This window comes from Astyanax mexicanus, chromosome 15, assembly GCF_023375975.1.
Source record: "Astyanax mexicanus isolate ESR-SI-001 chromosome 15, AstMex3_surface, whole genome shotgun sequence".
In the NCBI taxonomy this organism is placed as follows: Eukaryota; Metazoa; Chordata; class Actinopteri; order Characiformes; family Acestrorhamphidae; genus Astyanax; species Astyanax mexicanus.
In genome coordinates, this window is record NC_064422.1 from 18,617,218 (window position 1) to 18,637,037 (window position 19,820).

At 37.0% G+C, this 19,820-nt stretch overlaps 1 protein-coding gene across 3 annotated transcripts in view; it reads right to left on the reverse strand.

Moving 5' to 3' along the window:
* Positions 1-1,235: 1,235 nt before the first annotated feature.
* The window catches only part of uros (uroporphyrinogen III synthase), a 29,812-nt gene continuing 11,227 nt past the window's right edge, over positions 1,236-19,820 (reverse strand). Inside the window, exons 13-21 of one of the 3 annotated variants that reach the window (XM_049464736.1) lie at positions 15,760-15,834; positions 15,559-15,642; positions 15,317-15,413; positions 13,091-13,162; positions 10,183-10,257; positions 8,732-8,815; positions 5,714-5,799; positions 5,520-5,618; positions 1,236-3,771 (exon numbers count right to left, since the gene is read on the reverse strand). In XM_049464736.1, coding sequence (XP_049320693.1) covers positions 3,631-3,771; positions 5,520-5,618; positions 5,714-5,799; positions 8,732-8,815; positions 10,183-10,257; positions 13,091-13,162; positions 15,317-15,413; positions 15,559-15,642; positions 15,760-15,834 — 813 coding nt within the window. In that variant the 3' untranslated portion in view covers positions 1,236-3,630. Of the gene's footprint in view, positions 3,772-5,519; positions 5,619-5,713; positions 5,800-6,014; positions 6,657-8,731; positions 8,816-10,182; positions 10,258-13,090; positions 13,163-15,316; positions 15,414-15,558; positions 15,643-15,759; positions 15,835-17,616; positions 18,197-19,820 lie in introns of those variants that run through there. The other 2 variants (XM_049464737.1, XM_049464735.1) reach the window with 2 other exon arrangements.

Below are 19,820 nucleotides of genomic sequence, written 5' to 3' on the forward strand. Positions count from 1 at the left end.
ATTCCACCAAATATTGATTTCTGAACTCTTAAAACGTTATGAATATAAACTTGTTTTCTTTGCATTATTTAAGGTCTGAGCTGTGCATTTCTTTTGTTATTTCAGCCATTTCTTATTATCTGCAAATGAATGCTCTAAATGACAATATTTTTATTTGGAATTTGGCAGAAATGTTGTCTATAGTTTATAGAATAAAACAACAATGTTCATTATATATATGTAGTTTCGATTTATTTATTGTGACGGGTCTAGCTGCTGCCTGTATTGCTTAGCAACCCAGCAAAAAGGTTTTCCTCTCAGCAGAGGGATAGGGAGCTATTCATATTGTTTTAGTATACGCGACTACGTGTATTAAAACCGCTCAAAGTCCATTAAATATGTTTACTCACATTTTAAATATTTATTTGTATTATTCATTCCTTTGTTTAACGTAAAGAGTTTACCTACCGTCGTAGTTAATGCCTGCAGCCTGAGCACCGCTCGCTCGGCGGAGTTATACGGTTATATTACTGAAGTAAACTGCGCGCCTGAGCGTCTTTTCTATATTTTATCACCACAGGTGTTCCGTGCTTAAGAGGCCACGCGCCTCGCACTCCAGTGCAGACACACCTGCAGCCGCATCACACCCCAGTGTTTACAGCAAAGCCAGCTCGAGCAAGAATACACTAAAATACCCATAAATACAACTCTTACTTAAACTCCACTAAACCCAAATAAACATTAAGTCTGTGGTCAGTGAGAGTGTCTACCTGGAATTAACTCTATATAACATTAGAATACTGAACCTAAATATACATAAAGTCAGTGTTCAGTGAGAGAGTCTACCTGGAATTAACTCTATATAACACTAGAATACTAAACCCAAATAAACATAAAGTCAGTGATCAGTAAGAGTGTCTACCTGTAATTAACTCTATATAACATTAGAATACTAAACCCAAATAAACAACAAAGTCAGTGATCAGTAAGAGTGTCTACCTGTAATTAACTCTATATAACATTAGAATTCTAAACTCAAATAAACATAAGGTCAGTGTTCAGCGAGAGTGTCTACCTGTAATTAACTCTATATAAAATTAGAATACTAAACCCAAATAAACATAAAGTCAGTGTTTAGTGAGAGTGTATCTCTGTGTATTAAATTATATGAAACTTAATTCTGAAATCTGAACCTGTGGTAAAGTAATATAAAATGTAACTTATGGTGATTTAAAAAAAAAAACATTAAAAGGAAAAAAAAAAAACATTTTTTAATGCACACATCAATAGGTTTTCCAAGTGACAGCTGGGGATAACAAGAATAACATTTTAAAAACAATAATTTACCTTTACACAAAACTGCATATCAATAATAGCAAACAAAAAAACACATTTATGCATGTCCAGGGAAATACTTAATATCTTTACTGCCTCACATAAACATAATATCAAAAATATTAACTATACCAGGGGAGAAAAAAAAACCTTTTTAACTTTCAATGGAAGTCAAAGTTAAAAGATTTTAGTCCAAACAATTGTGGAGCATTTCTATTGGTTTAATTAAATAAAAAATAAATTATGGAGCGAAGTCAAAAAATCAACAGAGATAGAGATAGAAGCTTTCTGTGTGAAAGTGAGGACAAGCTAATTAAAATATTTCCTTGTGATTTATCAGCTTATTTCTATGCATTGTTTTGAATTACTAAAGAAATATAAATAAAAATTGGGCCATTACTTACATTATTTAGAAATAATTATATAAGATGAATAAGCAGTTTAACAGAATACATTGCAGAGAAACTTTAAAAACTACACACAGGGCACACTGATGTATATACTAATAGCTTTTACACTGCAAGGTATCTACACTTCTCAAATGTGCTCAGCTTTTTTACTTTGGGTAGACCACAGGACTTTTTAAAAGTGGTGTCAGATTATAATCAGACTGACTATTTCACATTTCTGACTCAGTTTTACTGATTTTAATGGAGTATAAAACAAAAGTCCATCACACAACAAACAACTAGTGAACATATACTATATTTGTGAAAGTTTTCTATTGTACTAGCATGCACTTCTTAAATGATAATAAATGGTTACTCAATATATTAATTGAAACAATATAATAAAAGCATTTTTATTTATCTGAAACAAAAACACAAAACAAAACAAAAAAATAACATCAGTGTCACCAGTGCAAATATAAAATATCAGTGCGTGTGTGTAAGCCATGTGGCCTACAAGATTTCAAGACTTTATTAATGGGTATTTAAGATTGGTAAAATTAAATTATATTTATATTAGTAGAGTCAATTACTGAAAATGACTGAATTGCATTAATCACCACAATATTCTGTGATTAATCATAATTAAAGTTATGATTTAATTATGGGAGAAGAGTAATAATAGTGTAGACTAGATCCTTTTTTTACTATATTATAATATTTCAGGGTAGATTTGCGATTGAATGAGAGAGCGAGCGAGAGACCAATTGAGAGAGAGAGACAGAGAGAGACAGACTGAGTGAATGCATGAGCATGTGAATGAGTGGGTAAAAGAGAGAGAGAAAGAGAGAGAGAAAGAGAGAGAGATAGAGAAAGAAAGAGTCTTCAGCACAGTAACAGTGTTTCGACAATTTGAAAGAAAATGAACTGAAAGCAGAACATGGTAGCTTGTTAGATTAGCATCCTTGCTAATTGGCTAGCGCACCAAACCAAAAACAGTCAAAACGGACAGTAGACGGTGTGGCATAACAGATATTACTATATTTTCTTTGAGGGGCTGTGAGCACATCAAGATGCTTTGGAGTTCACACTACATTAATAAAGTGTTCAACTGTGTCTCTGATCACCAACAAATGTACTGTATTTTTCGCACTTAAAGGCACACAGAATTATAAGGCGCACTATCAATAAACGTCTATTTTTTTGGTATATTTTCATACATAAGATGCACTGGATTATAAGGCACATTTTAAGAGTCACTATAAGGAAGGTAAACACTTCCGTTTATTTACAGTCAGCTTAGATTCCAGAAGTTCTCCAGCAATAGGGCTAGAGCATTAGCATTAGCCTAATGCCACCCAACAGCGCTACACTGAGGAACCCTGAGTGTTCTGTTAAGCCAGGCCAATATTGGCTAACGGTTCGTCCCACGTAGATGCCATGTATATTGGTAAACGAAGGCTACAGTTTGATATACTCGCCTCTGAACGACTAAAGAGCTAGCGCTTCGCGTGATTAGCAGCTAATGCTAATACTACTGGAGAACTAAACTGAAACTCCTGTATAACGCAGTACTTTAGAATTTATATATAAAATTATTTATTAAAAGGACGATTTGGGGGGGGGAAATTAAAGGATTTAAAGTGTGCCTTATAGCGTGAAAAATACAGTATTTTCTGTGAGGGGCTTTGTTGTGTTGGGGAATACTGAGATTAGTCTCTGATTACTTACAAATAGGTACTAATCGGTTTGATTGATCTGTATTCCACTGTATCCCTTTCACACCTGTACTTTGTGCTGGTGACACTTATGATTAGATCACCATGATGCATGTTAATGTCAGGTGTGAAAAAAACGCTTCTTTTTTCTGTTCTATTGGACGGATTGTGCTGATGCTATGTAGATCCTATGGCTCGTAGTTCAGAGGTCAGAGGTCAGCGGTGGTTGAGTTCAGGGTTTGGGCGATGCCCTTGGCGAGGTGCTGTGGGGTGGGTTTCTCCGCTGTGCAGCCCACTCTCAGTCCCTCTGCTTCCAGGGCGTCCGCTGTGGTGGGGCCGACAGCAGCCAACTGCAGGACGGAACACACACACACACACACACACACACTTTGTAACACTGAGGTGAGATACCGAGCACCTGTAGAGCTCCAGCTCTGCTGATTCACTGTGACGTACTGTTTCCTGTCATCAGGGTCTTGTGAATTATCTAATGAGTTGAATCAGCTGCTCTAAACCAAGATCATTCTAAACTTCAACTTCTACAGTGCAGTGTTAATTCTGACAGGTGATTTTGATTTAGTTTTAGTCTCATGATTAAAAGGCATAATAGTTTTCGTCACATTTTAGTCTACTGAATTTTAGTAAATAAACAGTGTGTATTATGTATTTTATATTTGTGTTGTTATTTTGAGTTTATTTACTGCAAATGTTTATTAAAATAATTTATTAATTTTCCATTGTAGCGCAGCTGAACTTATCCTATAAATGGTGTTTACTCAGTAAGTGGGAGAGGAGGAGCCGCTGTGTGGATCAACTGTGTACGGTTCAGCGTGAGGGGCTTGGGGACCGGTGTTGTGCCGATTTTAGAACCCCTGCCAGGAAAAGCACAGCACACACCTTTTTCTTCTTGGCTTCTGTGCTTTAAATTTACTTCGAAAATGAAAATACCCAAGATACTGTTGTAAGCTACTCTGACTCATATAATGAAATAGAATTAAATAATGAAAATAATCATGTCACCTGCAGCCTCTCACGTGATGGGGTGCTTTTGTTGGCGGGGGTGCTGAATTCAGCACAACACCGGTCATAAGGATGTTGTTAGGAGCGGCTTTGTTTCGATCACTGCTCAATAATATCATTTTTTACAAATAATTTCCCCATTCGTCCGTCTTTGACATCTTTCGTTCAGTTTTTTTTATTTGATGAAAAGTGTAATAAACAGTCCTAGTTTTTGTTTTCAGCTGTTATTATTATTTTTTTTTCTGTCTCGTTTTTGTCATGAAAAAAAAAAAAAAAAATCTTTCCAAAAATCGTCAGTGCATCTTATAATCCGGTGAAACTTATTTATGAATTTTACCAGTAAGGAGCAGTAAAGCCACTGCGCTGAAGTACAGCTTTATACAGGAGTTTCAGTTTAGTTCTCCAGCACCAAGGCTGGAGCAGCATTAGCATTAGCCGCTAACCGCGCTAAGCGGTAGCTTTTTCGCCGTTCAGAGGTGAGTATTATCGGTCTGTAGCCTGCTGCTAACCCTGGCTAGCACTGCTGGTGCAGCATTAGCATTAGTCACTAACCGCCTAGCATGTTTAAACAAGCTATGTGGAACAAACCGTTGATATCACCCTGGCTTACCGGAACACTCAGGGTTCATCCGAGTAGCGCTGTCGGGTGGCACTGGCCGCTAACCACAGCTAGCATTGGTGGAAATCTGGAAATCTATGCATACTGTGAATAAACGGAAGCGCTTTACTCACCCAAATAAACCGTTTCATAAAAGAGATTTGTGTAGATTAACATCCAGCTCTTGTTTAACTTTTAACAAAAGTGTTTTTTTAAGGAATTACAAGGAAAATTAGAAGGAAAATATGGTCACACCCCTGTTCCTTACTAGTGTCGTCTAATGCGCCTTATAATCTGATGTGCCTTATGTATGAAAATAGACCAGACAATAGCTGTTTATTAATAGTGTGATGTCATGATACTGCTATCATACTTTCATTTTTAGTGATAAAAGTGTTAATTTGTGAAATGAGATCAATAATCCTATAAGTAATGGTTTTGCTATTCATATCTCAGTTTATAAATTAAAGCATTGATTACCTTTATTTTGTCCAGCTTTGTTCCAGCCAGTCCCTTTAATGTGTTTAAACAGAACTTTACCCCTGAAGGACTGAAGAAAGCGATGCTGGCTGGCACTCCCTGAAGCATAAACACACATGATGATGAGCTGAGAACAAGTGTTCTGTGTGAGACTGGTGAGAAGAGTAGTACTGGCTTCATCTGTGTCTCTGTACCTGCTCACTAAAATAATGAGTGATGTTCTTCTCTAGGTCAGGATGTTCAGAGGTCTGATACACTGTCAGTGTCTCCAGAGGGATTCCTGAGGAACGGAGAACAAGAGAATGAGAGAGAGAGGAGAGAGAAAGAGAGAGCAAGTGAGAAAGAGGGACCGAGAGAGTAAGTATGAATGTTCATCAGCTTGTTAACTTTTTATGTTACACATTAGTAGTTTTTTTGTTGAATGACCATATTTATTTTGTAATGTATTTTTATAACAATGCTTTAAGGCTTTTATTTAACCAATTATCAATGTATAGTTTAGGCATAACAAGTCTCATATACTGTCATGCCAATAAAGCATACTTGATTTGAAAGAAAGTGTGTGTGAGAGAGAGTGACAGACAGAAAGATAGGCAGAAAAAAGAGAGTAAAAAGAGAGAGGGAGAAAGAATGAAAGGAAAGAAGAATGTAAGAGTGAGAAAGAGAGGGAGAGAGAGCAAGATAAAGAGAAAGGGAGAAAGAGGGGGAGAGAGTAAGAGTAAACAAAAGAGTGGAAGCGAGGGAGAGTGAAAGAAAGAGAGCGAAAGAAAGAAATGGAGAGAGAGTGTGTGTGAGAGACAGAGAGAGAGGAGATAAAGAATGAAAGTGTGAGAGAAAGAGTGACAGAGAAAGCGAGAGGGAGAGATAAAGGGGGAAAGTGGGAGAGAAAGAATGAGAGACAGAGAGGAAGAGTGACAGAGTTAGAGAGAAAGAGCGTGTGTGTGTGTGTGTGTGGGAGTAAGAGAGAGTAAGATAAAGAGAGGGAGATACAGTGTGTGTGTGTGTGTGTGTGTGTATGTGAGTGACAGAGAGAAAGAGAGAGATAGATAAAAAGTGAAAGTGTGCGAGAAAGAGTGACAGCAGGAAAGAGAGTGACAGAAATAGAGAATGGGATCGTGTGTGAGAGAAAGAGATAGACTGTGTGAGTGTATGAGAGAGAGATAAAGAGTGAAAGTGTGCAAGAGAGAGTGACAGAGAGAGCGTGAGGAAGTATAAGAGAAAAAGAAAGAGTGACAGAGAAAGAGAGAGTGAGAGTGTGTGTGTGTGTGAAAGACAACGAGAGTAAGAGAAAAAAAAGAGATAGTTTGTGTATGTGAGAGGGAGAAAGTAGTAGAGACAGAGAGAAAGAGAGAGAGGTAAAGAAAGACAAAGCAAGAACGTATGTGTGAGAGAAAGAGAGAGTAGAGAAAGAGACTTTAAGAAATAGATAGTGTGTGTGACAGGGAGAGGGAGACAGAAAGAGGAAAAGTGTGAGAAGAAGAGTGACAGATAAAGCAAGATGGAGAGAGAAAGAAAAAGGGGGACAGAGAGAGAAAGAGAGTGAGAAAGAGAGAGAGAGAGAGAAAGTGTGAGAGGAAGAGACAAAAAGAGAAAGTGTGAGAGGAAAAGAGAGGGGAGAGAGAGAAAAAAGAGAGTGATGAGAAAGTGTAAGAGAAAATAAAACAGAGAGAGAGAAAGAGTGGCAGAGAGAGAGAAATGGGGGAGGAGAGAGAAGGAGAGAGCGATGAAAAAAATGTAAGAGAAAAAGAACAAGTGAGAGAGAAAGAAAGAAAGCCAGGGAGAAAGTGTAAGAGACAAAAAAATGAGAGAGACAGAGAGAGAAAAAAGAGAATGAGAGAGAAAGAGAGAGAGACAGAGCGAGAGAGAGAGAGTTAATGCTCTTTATGTCGTACAGCACAATTAGACACAGGGCTGTAATTAGTACTGAACCCAGGGGGATTGGGACACTAGCAGCAGCTTCAGCACAGACACTATTCAATTACACACACACACACACACACACACACACAGAGTCAGGCCCACACACACTTCCACAAACACACCGATTCACCTGTACACCCCTCACACACACATAAACACACACACTGATTTGCAGGATGCTGTAAGTAGACTTGTGTTTAGCATGTTTTCCACACTCTCTAATTAAACATCAGACACAGATGTCACACACAAAACCTTACACTACTCTACACTAACAGAGAAAACAGCCTTCAGATTACACTACAACCCCCAGCCAGAAATACTGGGAACAATATGGAAAACACAGAGTTTATTCTAATTTTCTTTTACTTTGATTTGACTGCAGACAGTATGAAGCAAGGAATTTTCATGGTTTATCTGTTGAACTTTTTCATTTGTTAATATACATCATGATTTCGACACCAGGATTTAACTAAGTAAAAGTGGGGTTGATGCTGCAGTTGGTCTGCAGGTCTATGTTCAGTAACAGTATGTGCTAAAAGAATGAGGTCAGCTGACTACCTGAATATACTGAATATAGACCAGGTTATTCCATCAATCATCAATTTTTTCTTCCCTGATGACACGGCCATATTCCAAGATGATGAATCCTCATGCCGGGATTCATGAGGCTAGAATTGTGAAAGAGTGATTCAGGGAGCATGAGATCATCATTTTCACACATGGATTGAGAGTTCACCACAGAGTCCAGACCTTAACCTCATTGAGAATCTTTGGGATGTGCTGGATGAAGGAGGCTTTGTGCAGCTGTCAGACTCTACCATCATAAATGCTGCTGCAAGATTTTTGGTGAAAAGTTAATGGAACACTGGATTGAAATATATCTTGTGACATTGCAGAAGCTTATCAAAACAATGCCACAGTGAATGCGTGCCGCAATCAAAGGGCAATCTACCCACCCAGAGAGAGCAAGGTCAATTGTGCTCTCTCAGGGCTCTGGCAGCTGATGGAAAGCTACATGACTGGGATTCGAACCAGCGATCTCCCGATCATAGTGGCAGATCTTAGCCCAATGTACCACTTGGCATTGGAAAGGGTGTATATAATACAAGAAATGAAGTTAAGCAGATAAAACATGAAATCAAGTAAACATGTGCAATCAAGTAAAAAGCCAAAGTAAACCTCAGAAACACTATGTTATAATATATTACTGTTTTACCATACTGTCCCAATCTTTTTCTAATTTTTGGTAGTAGACAAAATGGCAGCTTCTTTATCTGAATATGTCTGACCATTCTGTCTGAGAGCGGTGGGCAGCACTTCCCTCTTCAGTGAGCCGCAGGGAAAGAGCAGAGGCTGGATCTCCGGACCTTCTCCTGCAAAAACCAGCACAACAACAAAGACAGCTGTTTATTTTGAAATCGAGGGTATGAAAAATATCTTATCCTGCTTTTTTTGAAGTAACTACTTGATTGTCGGGCATTGCTGTGATTTTTTTTTTTACATTCAGTGACAAAATAAGCATTAGTGAGCTCAGAATGTTGAATGATCACCACCGAACCTAATCCACATCTTCCTAACTCCCAATATTATTGGATGCTGGATATTATTGGTGCTACTTGGTTGCTAAAAGGCTGTCTGGTATTGCTATGTAGTTGCTTTATGAACCCATGTGGTTGCTGTGGTGTTGCTTAGTGGATACCATGGGATGTAAATGGTTGCTAAGTGGATATTATTTAGTCGTTGTGGTGTTTCGCTAATTGAAGCTGTCGGTGTTTCCAAGGTGGTTGCTATGATACTTCAAAGTGGTTATTAGGTTATTATGTGCTACGTGGTTGCTGAAAGGTTGTCTGGTATTGCTAGGTAGTTGCTTTATGAACCCACGGGGTTGCTGTGGTGTTGCTTAATGGATACCGTGGGATGTAAGTGGTTGCTAAGTGGATATTATTTATTTGTTGTGGTGTTTCGCTAAGTGAAGCTGTAGGTGTTTCCAAGGTGGTTGCTATGATCCTGCAAAGTGGTTATTAGGTGCTACGTGGTTGCTAAAAAGCTGTCTGGTATTGCTAGGTAGTTGCTTTATGAACCCACGGGGTTGCTGTGGTGTTGCTTAGTGGATACCGTGGGATGTAAGTGGTTGCTAGGTGGATATTATTTATTTGTTGTGGTGTTTCGCTAAGTAAAGCTGTAGGTGTTTCCAAGGTGGTTGCTATGATACTGCTAAGTGGTTACTAGGTGGTTGCAATGGTGCTGCTAAATGTTTGCTAAAAGGTTGACATGCTATTGCTAGGTAGTTACTTTAGTAGCCCAGGTGGATGCTTCTAATTGGTTGGTATTATAGTCCAGATGGTAGCTATGGTGTTGCAAAATGGTTGCTAAAAGGTTGTCATGCTCTTGCTAGGTGGGTGCTTTAGTAATCCAGATGGATGCTCCTAATTGGTTAATATGGTGCTGCAGTGTGGCAATGTGATAGTTATGATATTTCAACCAGCTGCCATGCTCTTATTTTCTTAGTGGTTGCCAAGGGGGTTGCTAATTGGTTAATAATTGTAACAGTTGCAATTGTATCTCAGGTGGTTGCTATGGCTGCAGGATGAATTATGCAACGGAAAATGGTAGTGGTAGAAAAACAACAAGAAGAACAAGCAGGAAAAGAATAGTAATCAGATAAAAATATAATTATTAAACAACATTATACATCGGCATGCGGCGACAGGAAGTTCAGCAGAGTGGATGTAAAACTTACGTTCGATGATGAGTCGGGACAGGACATCTGCAGTGCCTGAGTTTTCTCCACAGGAAGTCAGTCCCAGATCTTCCACTGCACACCAAACACAACACACACCATTATTAACCCAAACCTGTGAAGATCACATCACACAGCAGATCATTTTAACCCATACATAGCTTAACTACATACATTATACAATAAAAAATACAATTCAAAACTGCTGCTGCACATGAAACTCTTCCTCAACCCTCATTGTCTGCAGTATCTAGTCAAAGGAAATCGTATTAATTAGTATTCATGGCTTCGCCCACCTTGGCTCACGACCACCCACAAGCAGAGCTGAACCCGGGCAGACGCTGTCTCATCAGATAGGAGCTAAAAGCGCTAGGAACAACATGGCAGTTCGTTCCTGTGTTGTTTGTGCAAATAACTCATAATTGTTCTATGCTTTGCCTAGTAATTTAGAGCTAAGGAATAAAACGATTCGAATTTTTGGATTTTTGGCCCCAAAAATCGGAATCGAATCGAAACGCCAGACACTGAGAGATTCGCACCCCTACGAGAGACCACAACTAGACATTTATAAATGAAAAAAGAATGGAATGACATCTTTTATGTATTTTCTACACTGTAGATTATTATTAAAAATGCTTTGCTCTCCACTCGAGCAAAATATGCTCCACATATGAGCTGCTAACGCATCCATTTCACCTTTATAAAGCTGCGAGTCGTTTCTCAACTAGCAGGCGACGTTTATACACATATCAATGTGTGCATGTAAGACGCTCTATCTGAGCAAAAAATCTGATTCGAGCAATGTGTCTTGTAATGTGAAAATAGCCTAAACCATTTTATGTGATGTATTAATAAATGTATATATCAGCCAATCATCTTACTGAAAGAAAAGCTGCAGAAAACCTCATTTAGCTTTTTTCACCAATATAACGGCTCTAAACCAACAGAAAGCCGACCACCTGTGTAATCACCAGCTATAAAAAGCTTTTAACAAGCTCCTCAGGTGGCACGGGTGAGTGGTATTGTGTGAGGATTGGGTTGTAAAGCAGGTAAAAACCCACACAGCCTGCAGTAAAACTGATCCAGCTGCAGCTAAAGTACACCAGTACTCTCCTGCAGGTGCAGCTTTATACGTACAATCACACACACACACATACACAGTCTCCTACACACTTATGCACTCTTGTACACACACATACATACTCACACAAGGCCACTCTAATTAGCAGCTCATTAGCTAATGTAGTAAAGTGGGGCGCAGCGGGGACGTGTGAATCCTGGCGAGGTGTAAGCGTGAGCCCCGGCCCCGCAGCAGATCATCCTGAGTGCTACGAGTATGTAATTGAATTTACAGCAGTTTCATTGAGTAGCTATTAAAGCTGCTGTATATTAGTCAGATGTAGCAGAGATCAGATGAGATCAGACATGCGTTATATGGCACATTCCACCGAATCTGTGCCATTTCTGTCTCCAGGAAATTACATGTATAAATGTGCATAAGAAATAACTTGAAAATAAATGCATTTTATTATTAAGCATAGTGTCTTGTAAATTGACCTAATTGCAAAAGTAAGATATGTAATTAAAAACATTAATAAAAACTACCTGTCCCCACTCTCTAACTATAAACTTTATCATTAAATATAACTAATAATTTCTTCAGATATGTATTTTTTTGCATTGTTTTGTGACTTAAAAATATTTCTTTCATAATTAATCCATAATATTTAAGTTAAAATACACATTTTAGTTGTGTCCTGTTACTGTAACACATTTCCTGATCTGAAACATCTGGAACATTCTACAAGTCACATCTACAACAGGAAGTTACATCAGCTGGTTCTTCTGAAGACCAAAATGAAGTTCCTTTATTATTATTTGTTTTACTGTATATTTGATCTTATTGTAACGATGACTGAGGAGGTCAATCTCAACACTCTTTCCTGTTGCCTGAATCAATTCTTAGATCATATTCATTTATTTTTAAAATAAAAAATTTGAAAAATCACTAGAATGCGCTCATTGTACTCATGCTATTAGCATAGCCGCCATTTAGCTATTTTTCAAGTTTATTGCTAATTCTATGCTAAAATCTAAAATCCTGTTACTTACAGTCTTGTTACTCATAAGATAAAACGTAACAGGAGTGAGTTCCAGTAAAAGAGGAGTGAGTTTCAGTAACAGGAAAAATTGCCAGTAACAGGAGTGAGTGCCAGTAACAGTAAGTTCCAATAAAAGAGGAGGGAGTTCCAGTAACCAGAGTGAGTGCCAGTAACAGTAGTGAGTTTCAATGAAAGAGGTGCGAGTTCCAATAACAGGAGTGAGTTCAAATAAAAGTGGTGTCAGTTCCAGTAACAGGAGTGAGTTTTAGTAACAGCAGCGAGTGCCAATAACAGGAGAGAGTTTCTATTTGGTAGAATGACACTCAGAGAACAAATTCTGTTTATATGAAGGAGTTAGAAGTTAGGTCTGCACTTCCCTTTGGGATCACTGATTTTGAATTATTAACCAAAAACCTCCAATGCTGTCTAACCCCAAAATCCACACTTTAAACCATAACCCTAAATCCATATCTGTTAGTTATGCTCCACTGTGTGCGACAGGGTTGTAGCTGAGGTGTCACATAGGGCTGCTGGTTAGAAGCTCTTCTTTTCTGTCCGTATCCTACAGTTTACAGTAGCTGTGGGTTAAATCTCCTCCATACGCTGAAGAGTGAGCAGCTGCAGACTGAGACTAGTTAAATCCTTCTGCATCCACTTTTCAGCCTCGCTCATTCATAGATTACACCAGAACACTTATACAGAGGTGGGCGTTCCCAAGCCATACCCTGAATTAACACTGCATGATCAGGTTGCATGCTATCCCAAGACTTTTGCCATGTGGCCAACCATAACAGCACTGGACTTACCTAACGATGCTGTAGCTTTTCCCACCACATACACTGACTTCCTGTTCCACTGATCTTTCACAGCATCCCACTCTGAAACAGAAAAAAACATAAACATTACAAAATATCTGATAGTACTGATCTGCTTACTAGAGGGATCATGAGGACTGTTCTGATTTATTGTGTGTTCAGAGAGTTACAGTACCAGTCAAAATTAAAATTAGTGTTTTGTTCATTATTTAAAAGTGTACTTTATTGTAAATTAATACTAAAGTCAACCTCTAGTCAAACAATGCAGAACAACTCTTGGAAGTATTTAGTAAACAAAAAGTGTTAAACAAAGCACAATATGATTTATATTTTAGATTATCTTACTTAGCTGACAGTTTTGTACATCTTGGCATATTCATGAGGTAGAGTCACCTGCAATGGCTTTCAGTTAACAGGTGTGCTGAACTCGTCAAGAGTTAATTACTTGAATTAGTTGTTTCTTAATGTGTTTGAGAGCATCAGTTTTAAAGTTATGAAGAGGTAGAGTTGGTATGCATAGAATAGTCCTGTTTGAGTAATGTTCTAATCTATACTATGGCAAGAACTACTCAACTAACTAACTAAAAAAAAAAAAAATACTGTATAAACTATCGATAAACGCATATTTTCAGGTCTATTTTCATATGTAAGGCACATCGGACTATAACGCGCATTTTAAGCGACAGAAGTAAGGAACAGGGGTGTCGCCATATTTTCCTTCCAATTCAGCAGATCTTGCCACTTGTCCTGTGGGCAGAGTAAACAAAACTGTATTTTTTAAACTGTAAGTAGAGAAACCTATAATTCTTAAAATGAAAGTAATTTCAAAGTCAAATGAGTTCTGATTGTTAATCTACAACAGATTTCGCTCCTGAAAACTGTTTATTTGGGTAAAGTGCTTCCGTTTATATACAGTAAGCTTAGATTTACAGTATTTTAGCGTGGTTAGCAGCAGCGCTAGTAAACGCCGCCCGACAGCACTACACTGAAAAACCCTGAGTGTTCTGGTAAGTCAGGGTGCTATTAGCTAGAGATTTGTCCTACAGAACTTGTTTTAACTTGCTGGAGTACTAAACTAAAAGGCCTGTATAGCACTTGTACTTCAGTGAAATAGCTTTACTGTTCCTCACAACCTGACTGGTAAAATTTATACGTAAGGCGACCTGGATTATGAGGCGCACTGATGACTATTGGGAAAATTAAAGTATTTTAAGTGTCCCTTTTAGTGCAAAAAAAAGTACTGTAAGAAATGGAGGTCAGTGAATCCGAAAAATTCACTTTAAAAGTGCAGCCTCAGAAACCGCTAGTTAACAGCTTAACCCCAGATAAGTGCACCTAAATTCTTCACAGAGTATTGTGGTTTGTTTAACATTTTAAGTTACTGCATGATTCCTCATGTTCCTTGGAGCTGAGCTTCTGAATATAGATGGACAACAGTGACACCCAGTGGTTACTCTGCATCACTCCAACATACACATACAGCTCTGGAAAAAATTGAGAGACCACTAGGTATATGTTTATGTAAAATGAGCACTGTTGTTTTATTCTATAAATTACAAACTACGATTTTTTCCCCAATTCCAAATAAAATATTGTAATTTAAAGCATTTATTTGCATAAAATGAGAAATGGCTCAAATAACAAAAAAGATTTGGAGTTTTCAAACCTTCAAAATCATGCAAAGAAAACAAGATTAAATTCATAACGTTTTAAGAGTTCAAAAATAAATATTTGGTGGAATAACCCTGGTTTTTAATCACAGTTTTCATGCATCTTGGCATGTTTTCCTCCCCCAGTCTTACACACTGTTTTTGATAACTTTATGCCACTCCTGGTGCAAAAATTACAGCAGTTCAACCAAAGAAGTTGGTAAAAATCAAAGAAACTAATTTTTCCCCAGAGCTGTCTAACTAACATTCATTATGAGTATGAAAATAAATAATTTGTTTTATGAGTCAGTTCCTCATCAATACTATGAAGGTGACATATTTCTCCTTAATTTGTTTTTTAAACATTACAACTAATATCAATTGTTTAATTGTTAATTTATTATTCAGTTATTTACATTTTTCATTTTGTTATCTAATTTAATTTATGCATTAAATTGTATTAACTCAGAATTGTAATTTAATTTAATGTGATCTGTTGTTGTATTAGCATAAATGATACTGGGAGCTTCAGCAGCTCATGAATCAGGATTAAGACCATTCCACTGACCTGATCTCCGGCTGCTGGACTCCAGGCACATTTTCACAGCCTCCACTGCTCTCGGACTCGTGAAGATGAGCCCACCGTGCTTCTCCGGCTGAAAAAGCTGCAGGTAAACAATTATAAGAGCATCATTACATTAGCTGATAAAAACAAAACATATCATTAGCTGCAGCCCTACAGTATTACGTTATTATTACTGAATTTGTGTACAGTGTGTGTAAGTTGGAATACAAGAGTTCAATACTCACCTTATCTGACAATACATTTAATGACACAAACTTAAAGGAAAGTACAGGGATCAGTGTAGCGGAGTGTCCATACAGTGCCAACTCCTGCAAAACAATCAGAAACTAGTTAAAAGGTGATTATTATAGTGAAATAAATACAGAAATAAACATCCAGGTTTATTACAGAGAGAAAAAAAACTGCTGGTATATACCGGGTCTTACCTTTATATAGGGGTCTGGTCCACTCTCACTCTCCCGAGGCTCTTTTAATAGGAGGACGTTCATTTTGGCAGTTGTCTGCAAACAGAAAAAATATTAAAATATGGCTACAGTTAGTTAATCAATAAAAATTTGGGCTGTCGAAACTTTATCACGATATTTTTATTATTATTTTGATGACTGGGCTTTAATGTAGGTTTTTGAGTTACTGTACTGTTAGGAGTACATATAATATAAAACAATAAGGCTTTAAATTAAGGCTTTGATTAGTATTGGTTTACTTTGTCCCACTAAGTTACACAACATATGAAAAAATCTGACTTTATTATCAGAAAAATAGCTGAAGCATGTAAGCAATAGAAAAATTATTATTAAAAATAGATACGCTAACAAATTTAACACGGCTCACTTTACAAAATTAAATATTTTTATGAATAGTTCCATAAACACTATAAAGAAACCGAAAATACTCACTGTTTCAGTATTCAACAAGATATTTTTTAAAGTTATATTGCACAAGTTAGATGCAAGTTTAATATCAATATTATAGGTATTTAATTATTTAACTTTCAACACTCTCAAAGACCACTAACTGTATGCTTATTTGGGTATATAAAATTAATTACAGATAAAACATACACAATACACAGCTCTGGAAAAAAATAAGAGACCACTTTGATTTTTGATTTTACCAAATTAAAAACCTCTGGAATATAATCAAGAGGAAGATGGATGATCAAAATCCATCAAACCAAACTGAACTGCTTGAATCTTTGCACCAGGAGTAAAGGCATAAAGTTATCCAAAAGCAGTGTGTAAGACTGGTGGAGGAGAACATGCCAAGATGCACTAAAACTACGATTAAAACCAGGGTTATTCCATCAAATATTGATATCTTTGAACTCTTAACCTAACGAACCTAATGAATATAAACGTGTTTTCTTTGCATTTTTTGAGGTCTGAAAGCTCAGCATCTTTTTTTTTTACTTAAGCCATTTCTCATTTTCTGCAAATACATGCTCTAATAGACAATATTTTATTTGAAATGTGGAAGAAATGTTGTCTGTAGTTTATATTTTACTCAAACCTATACATAAAATGACAGAAACTGATTCAGAAACTGAAGTGGTTTCTTAATTTTTCCCAGAGCTGTATTTAATTTATTTTATTTTTATTTAAGGCAGTTTGATATATGAGATATGGCTCACCTGCAGCTGTATATAGATCAGTAAGTGGTGTAAATCCAGAGGATCAGTGGAGGTTTAGTAGTGTGAGAGTGTGAGTAGCAATAGGTCTGTGTATAACTGTCTCTGAGAGTGAGTTAGCACAATAACCACACAGCACCGCCCAGAACCCAACACATGCTCACCTCTGATAACACCCAGCTACACACTGACTAATGCCAGCAGAAGCTCAGAACACTGGCAGTGTGTCTAACCTGTACATACATTGTGTATGTAAGAATTAGCATGAATTTTATGCATATTTCTTATATCTATGCACAAACTTTAGACCATTTATACAGCACACCTAAAGCCATGACATACAATAAAGAGCGCAACCCCAGTTCAATTGCTGTGTTTATGTTTTAATCCTGTACAAGTAGGCCTGTCACGACAACTATTTTTTGCGATCAATATTTTGTCTCAGAAATTATTGCGATTAACGATATTGTTGGCATATTGTTTAGACGACTAATTTGGTACCAATAAAATTATAACATAATATCATAACAAAGGAATGAAAATAAACTTTCCATTCCTTTTTATGCACCTAATTTTGGAACCTAAAAACGTTCCAGCTTGGACCAAAGTAGGTTTTAGTAGGTTTTTCAGTGTGTACTACAGTATATATACATACACACTGCACAGTGCAGAGGCAGGGGAACCGTGTGTTTGCCCCACACCATGACGTACATCCCCGGTCTGTCCCAGCTGGCCCGCATTGAACCGGCATAAAGACCCTGCCACAGCCTTCACTCGAGATATATGGTCGCTGATGGTGAATGGAATGCTGAGGCAACATATGTGACAGTATATGTAAGTGCATTTTGTAAGTGCAAACACAAAGGACACAATAGATATCACGATTATTAAAATGATTGAGGTCATGTCATTTATTAAACGATAAGTCGATAATTGTGAAAGGCCTATGTACGAGAAACAAACTTAAATACACATTTTCTCTACATTTATTTGCTGTTATTTACTGAATATAACAGATTCAATTACTTTGGCACAAACTAGATTAAACATTTTATTTTGTGAACTGTTAAATGTAATAAATAAACAGTACTCCTGTATTAGAATGTACATGAAGTGTGTCTCTAGAGAATAAACCCGCTGATGGAGTGAGTTGCTTTCATTTCCATTTCCATTTCTTTGATTTAAGTTTTACTCTTTGCGAATGACGCATTAAATCAATCCGCATAAAAGATTATTCTGGAAAAACACTTGCTTCCTCATTGCTCTGGCAATGTTCCCCAACTCTGAGGACTGTTTTTTCAAGCAGGACAATACTCAATTCTGCACAGCTAGGTCAATCAAGGTGTGGATGAAGGACCACTAGATCAAGAGTTTCATGGCCTGCACAATCTCCAGCCCTGAACCCCATGAAAACCTCTGGAATGTAATCAAGGACGGATGTCCTAGTGACAAACCATCGAACAAAGCTGAACGAAATTGAAATTAATTTTTGCATCAGGAGTGGTACACCCAAAATCAGTGTGAAAGACTGGGGGAGAGCATGCCGACACACATGAAAGCTGTGATTAAATATCTGGGTTATTCTGCCAATTATTGATTCTAAACTCTTTCTTAAATAAAACTGTCATATTGTTGTTGTTTCTAAATGGCATCAGTAGCTTATAGAATAAAACAACAATGTTTATTTTACTCAAATACATACCTATAAATAGTTAAATCAGAGAAACTGGTTATTTTGAAGTGATCTCTTTATTTTTTGTTATATTTACCTGAAATTGCTGATCCAAACAACCAATGATTTACAAAATCATAAAAGATTACCAGGGGATCCCAAACAGTTCAATAGCAATATTCTATACAGTGTGAAAAACTAAATACATATATACATGTAAACACACAGCTGTGCACTCTCTGCACTGTGTAGTCTGAATGATAATAAAGTTGACTTTAACTTTGATCAAAAGGTGTAAATGAAAGTCAACTGTGTAAAGCTCGAAAACAAGTGCTAATTAACAGTAGACAGTACTGTACAATGCGTTCACGACAATTGCCATGGTTATCATTAAGCAAGCTAGTTAAGTTAGTTAGAGTTATCTAGTTTAATAAACAGCGTTAACGTACTTACTGAAGAATTACTTTGACTCCTCTGTTCACTTCTGCAAGCAGCAGGGTCAGATATAACGTTAGAGACACCGAGAGGCTAAATGCGCTGTAATCCAGTCTTTAACTGAAGCTCCTCAGCAGAAAGGCTGATAATCAGTGCCATAATCGTACTGACTAGCAGTTTAACTAATATAACTCTAAATTACCTAGCTACTAAATAAATTAGCTATACAGTCCTAGCTTAACTGGCGAAACGTCAGTAAGCAACTGTTCACAAGAGCTTTTCTATCTAACTAACCGGGTAGCTAAATATTAACTACTAACGCAGTTTAAATATTGTTCTTTATTTACCCGATTTTACACATGCCTAACATGCCGTTACACATTTGCAGCATTCCTCGTATAAAATGAATTTCACTATTCTTGCCTCGCAGTGTTTGTGTATAATCCGTGAAGTTACAGAGGACTTTTACAGCATATTTCAAAATAAAAGCTTTGCCGTTGCGATTACCAAATAATTTATGGTAATGCCACCTGCACCCTGCTATTTTTCTAAATATATATATTACACAAAAAATAATATTAGAAGTAATAATATTTCTTTATTTATTTAGGTAATTTAATATATATTTGGCACAAGAAGATATTGCAAACACAAGTAATTGAAAAAAACACACATACAAAGAATAATAGATAAATTAAAATAAATCGCCAGAAATACTTCTTCAAATTCTTTCAAATGAAAAAGATAGAAAA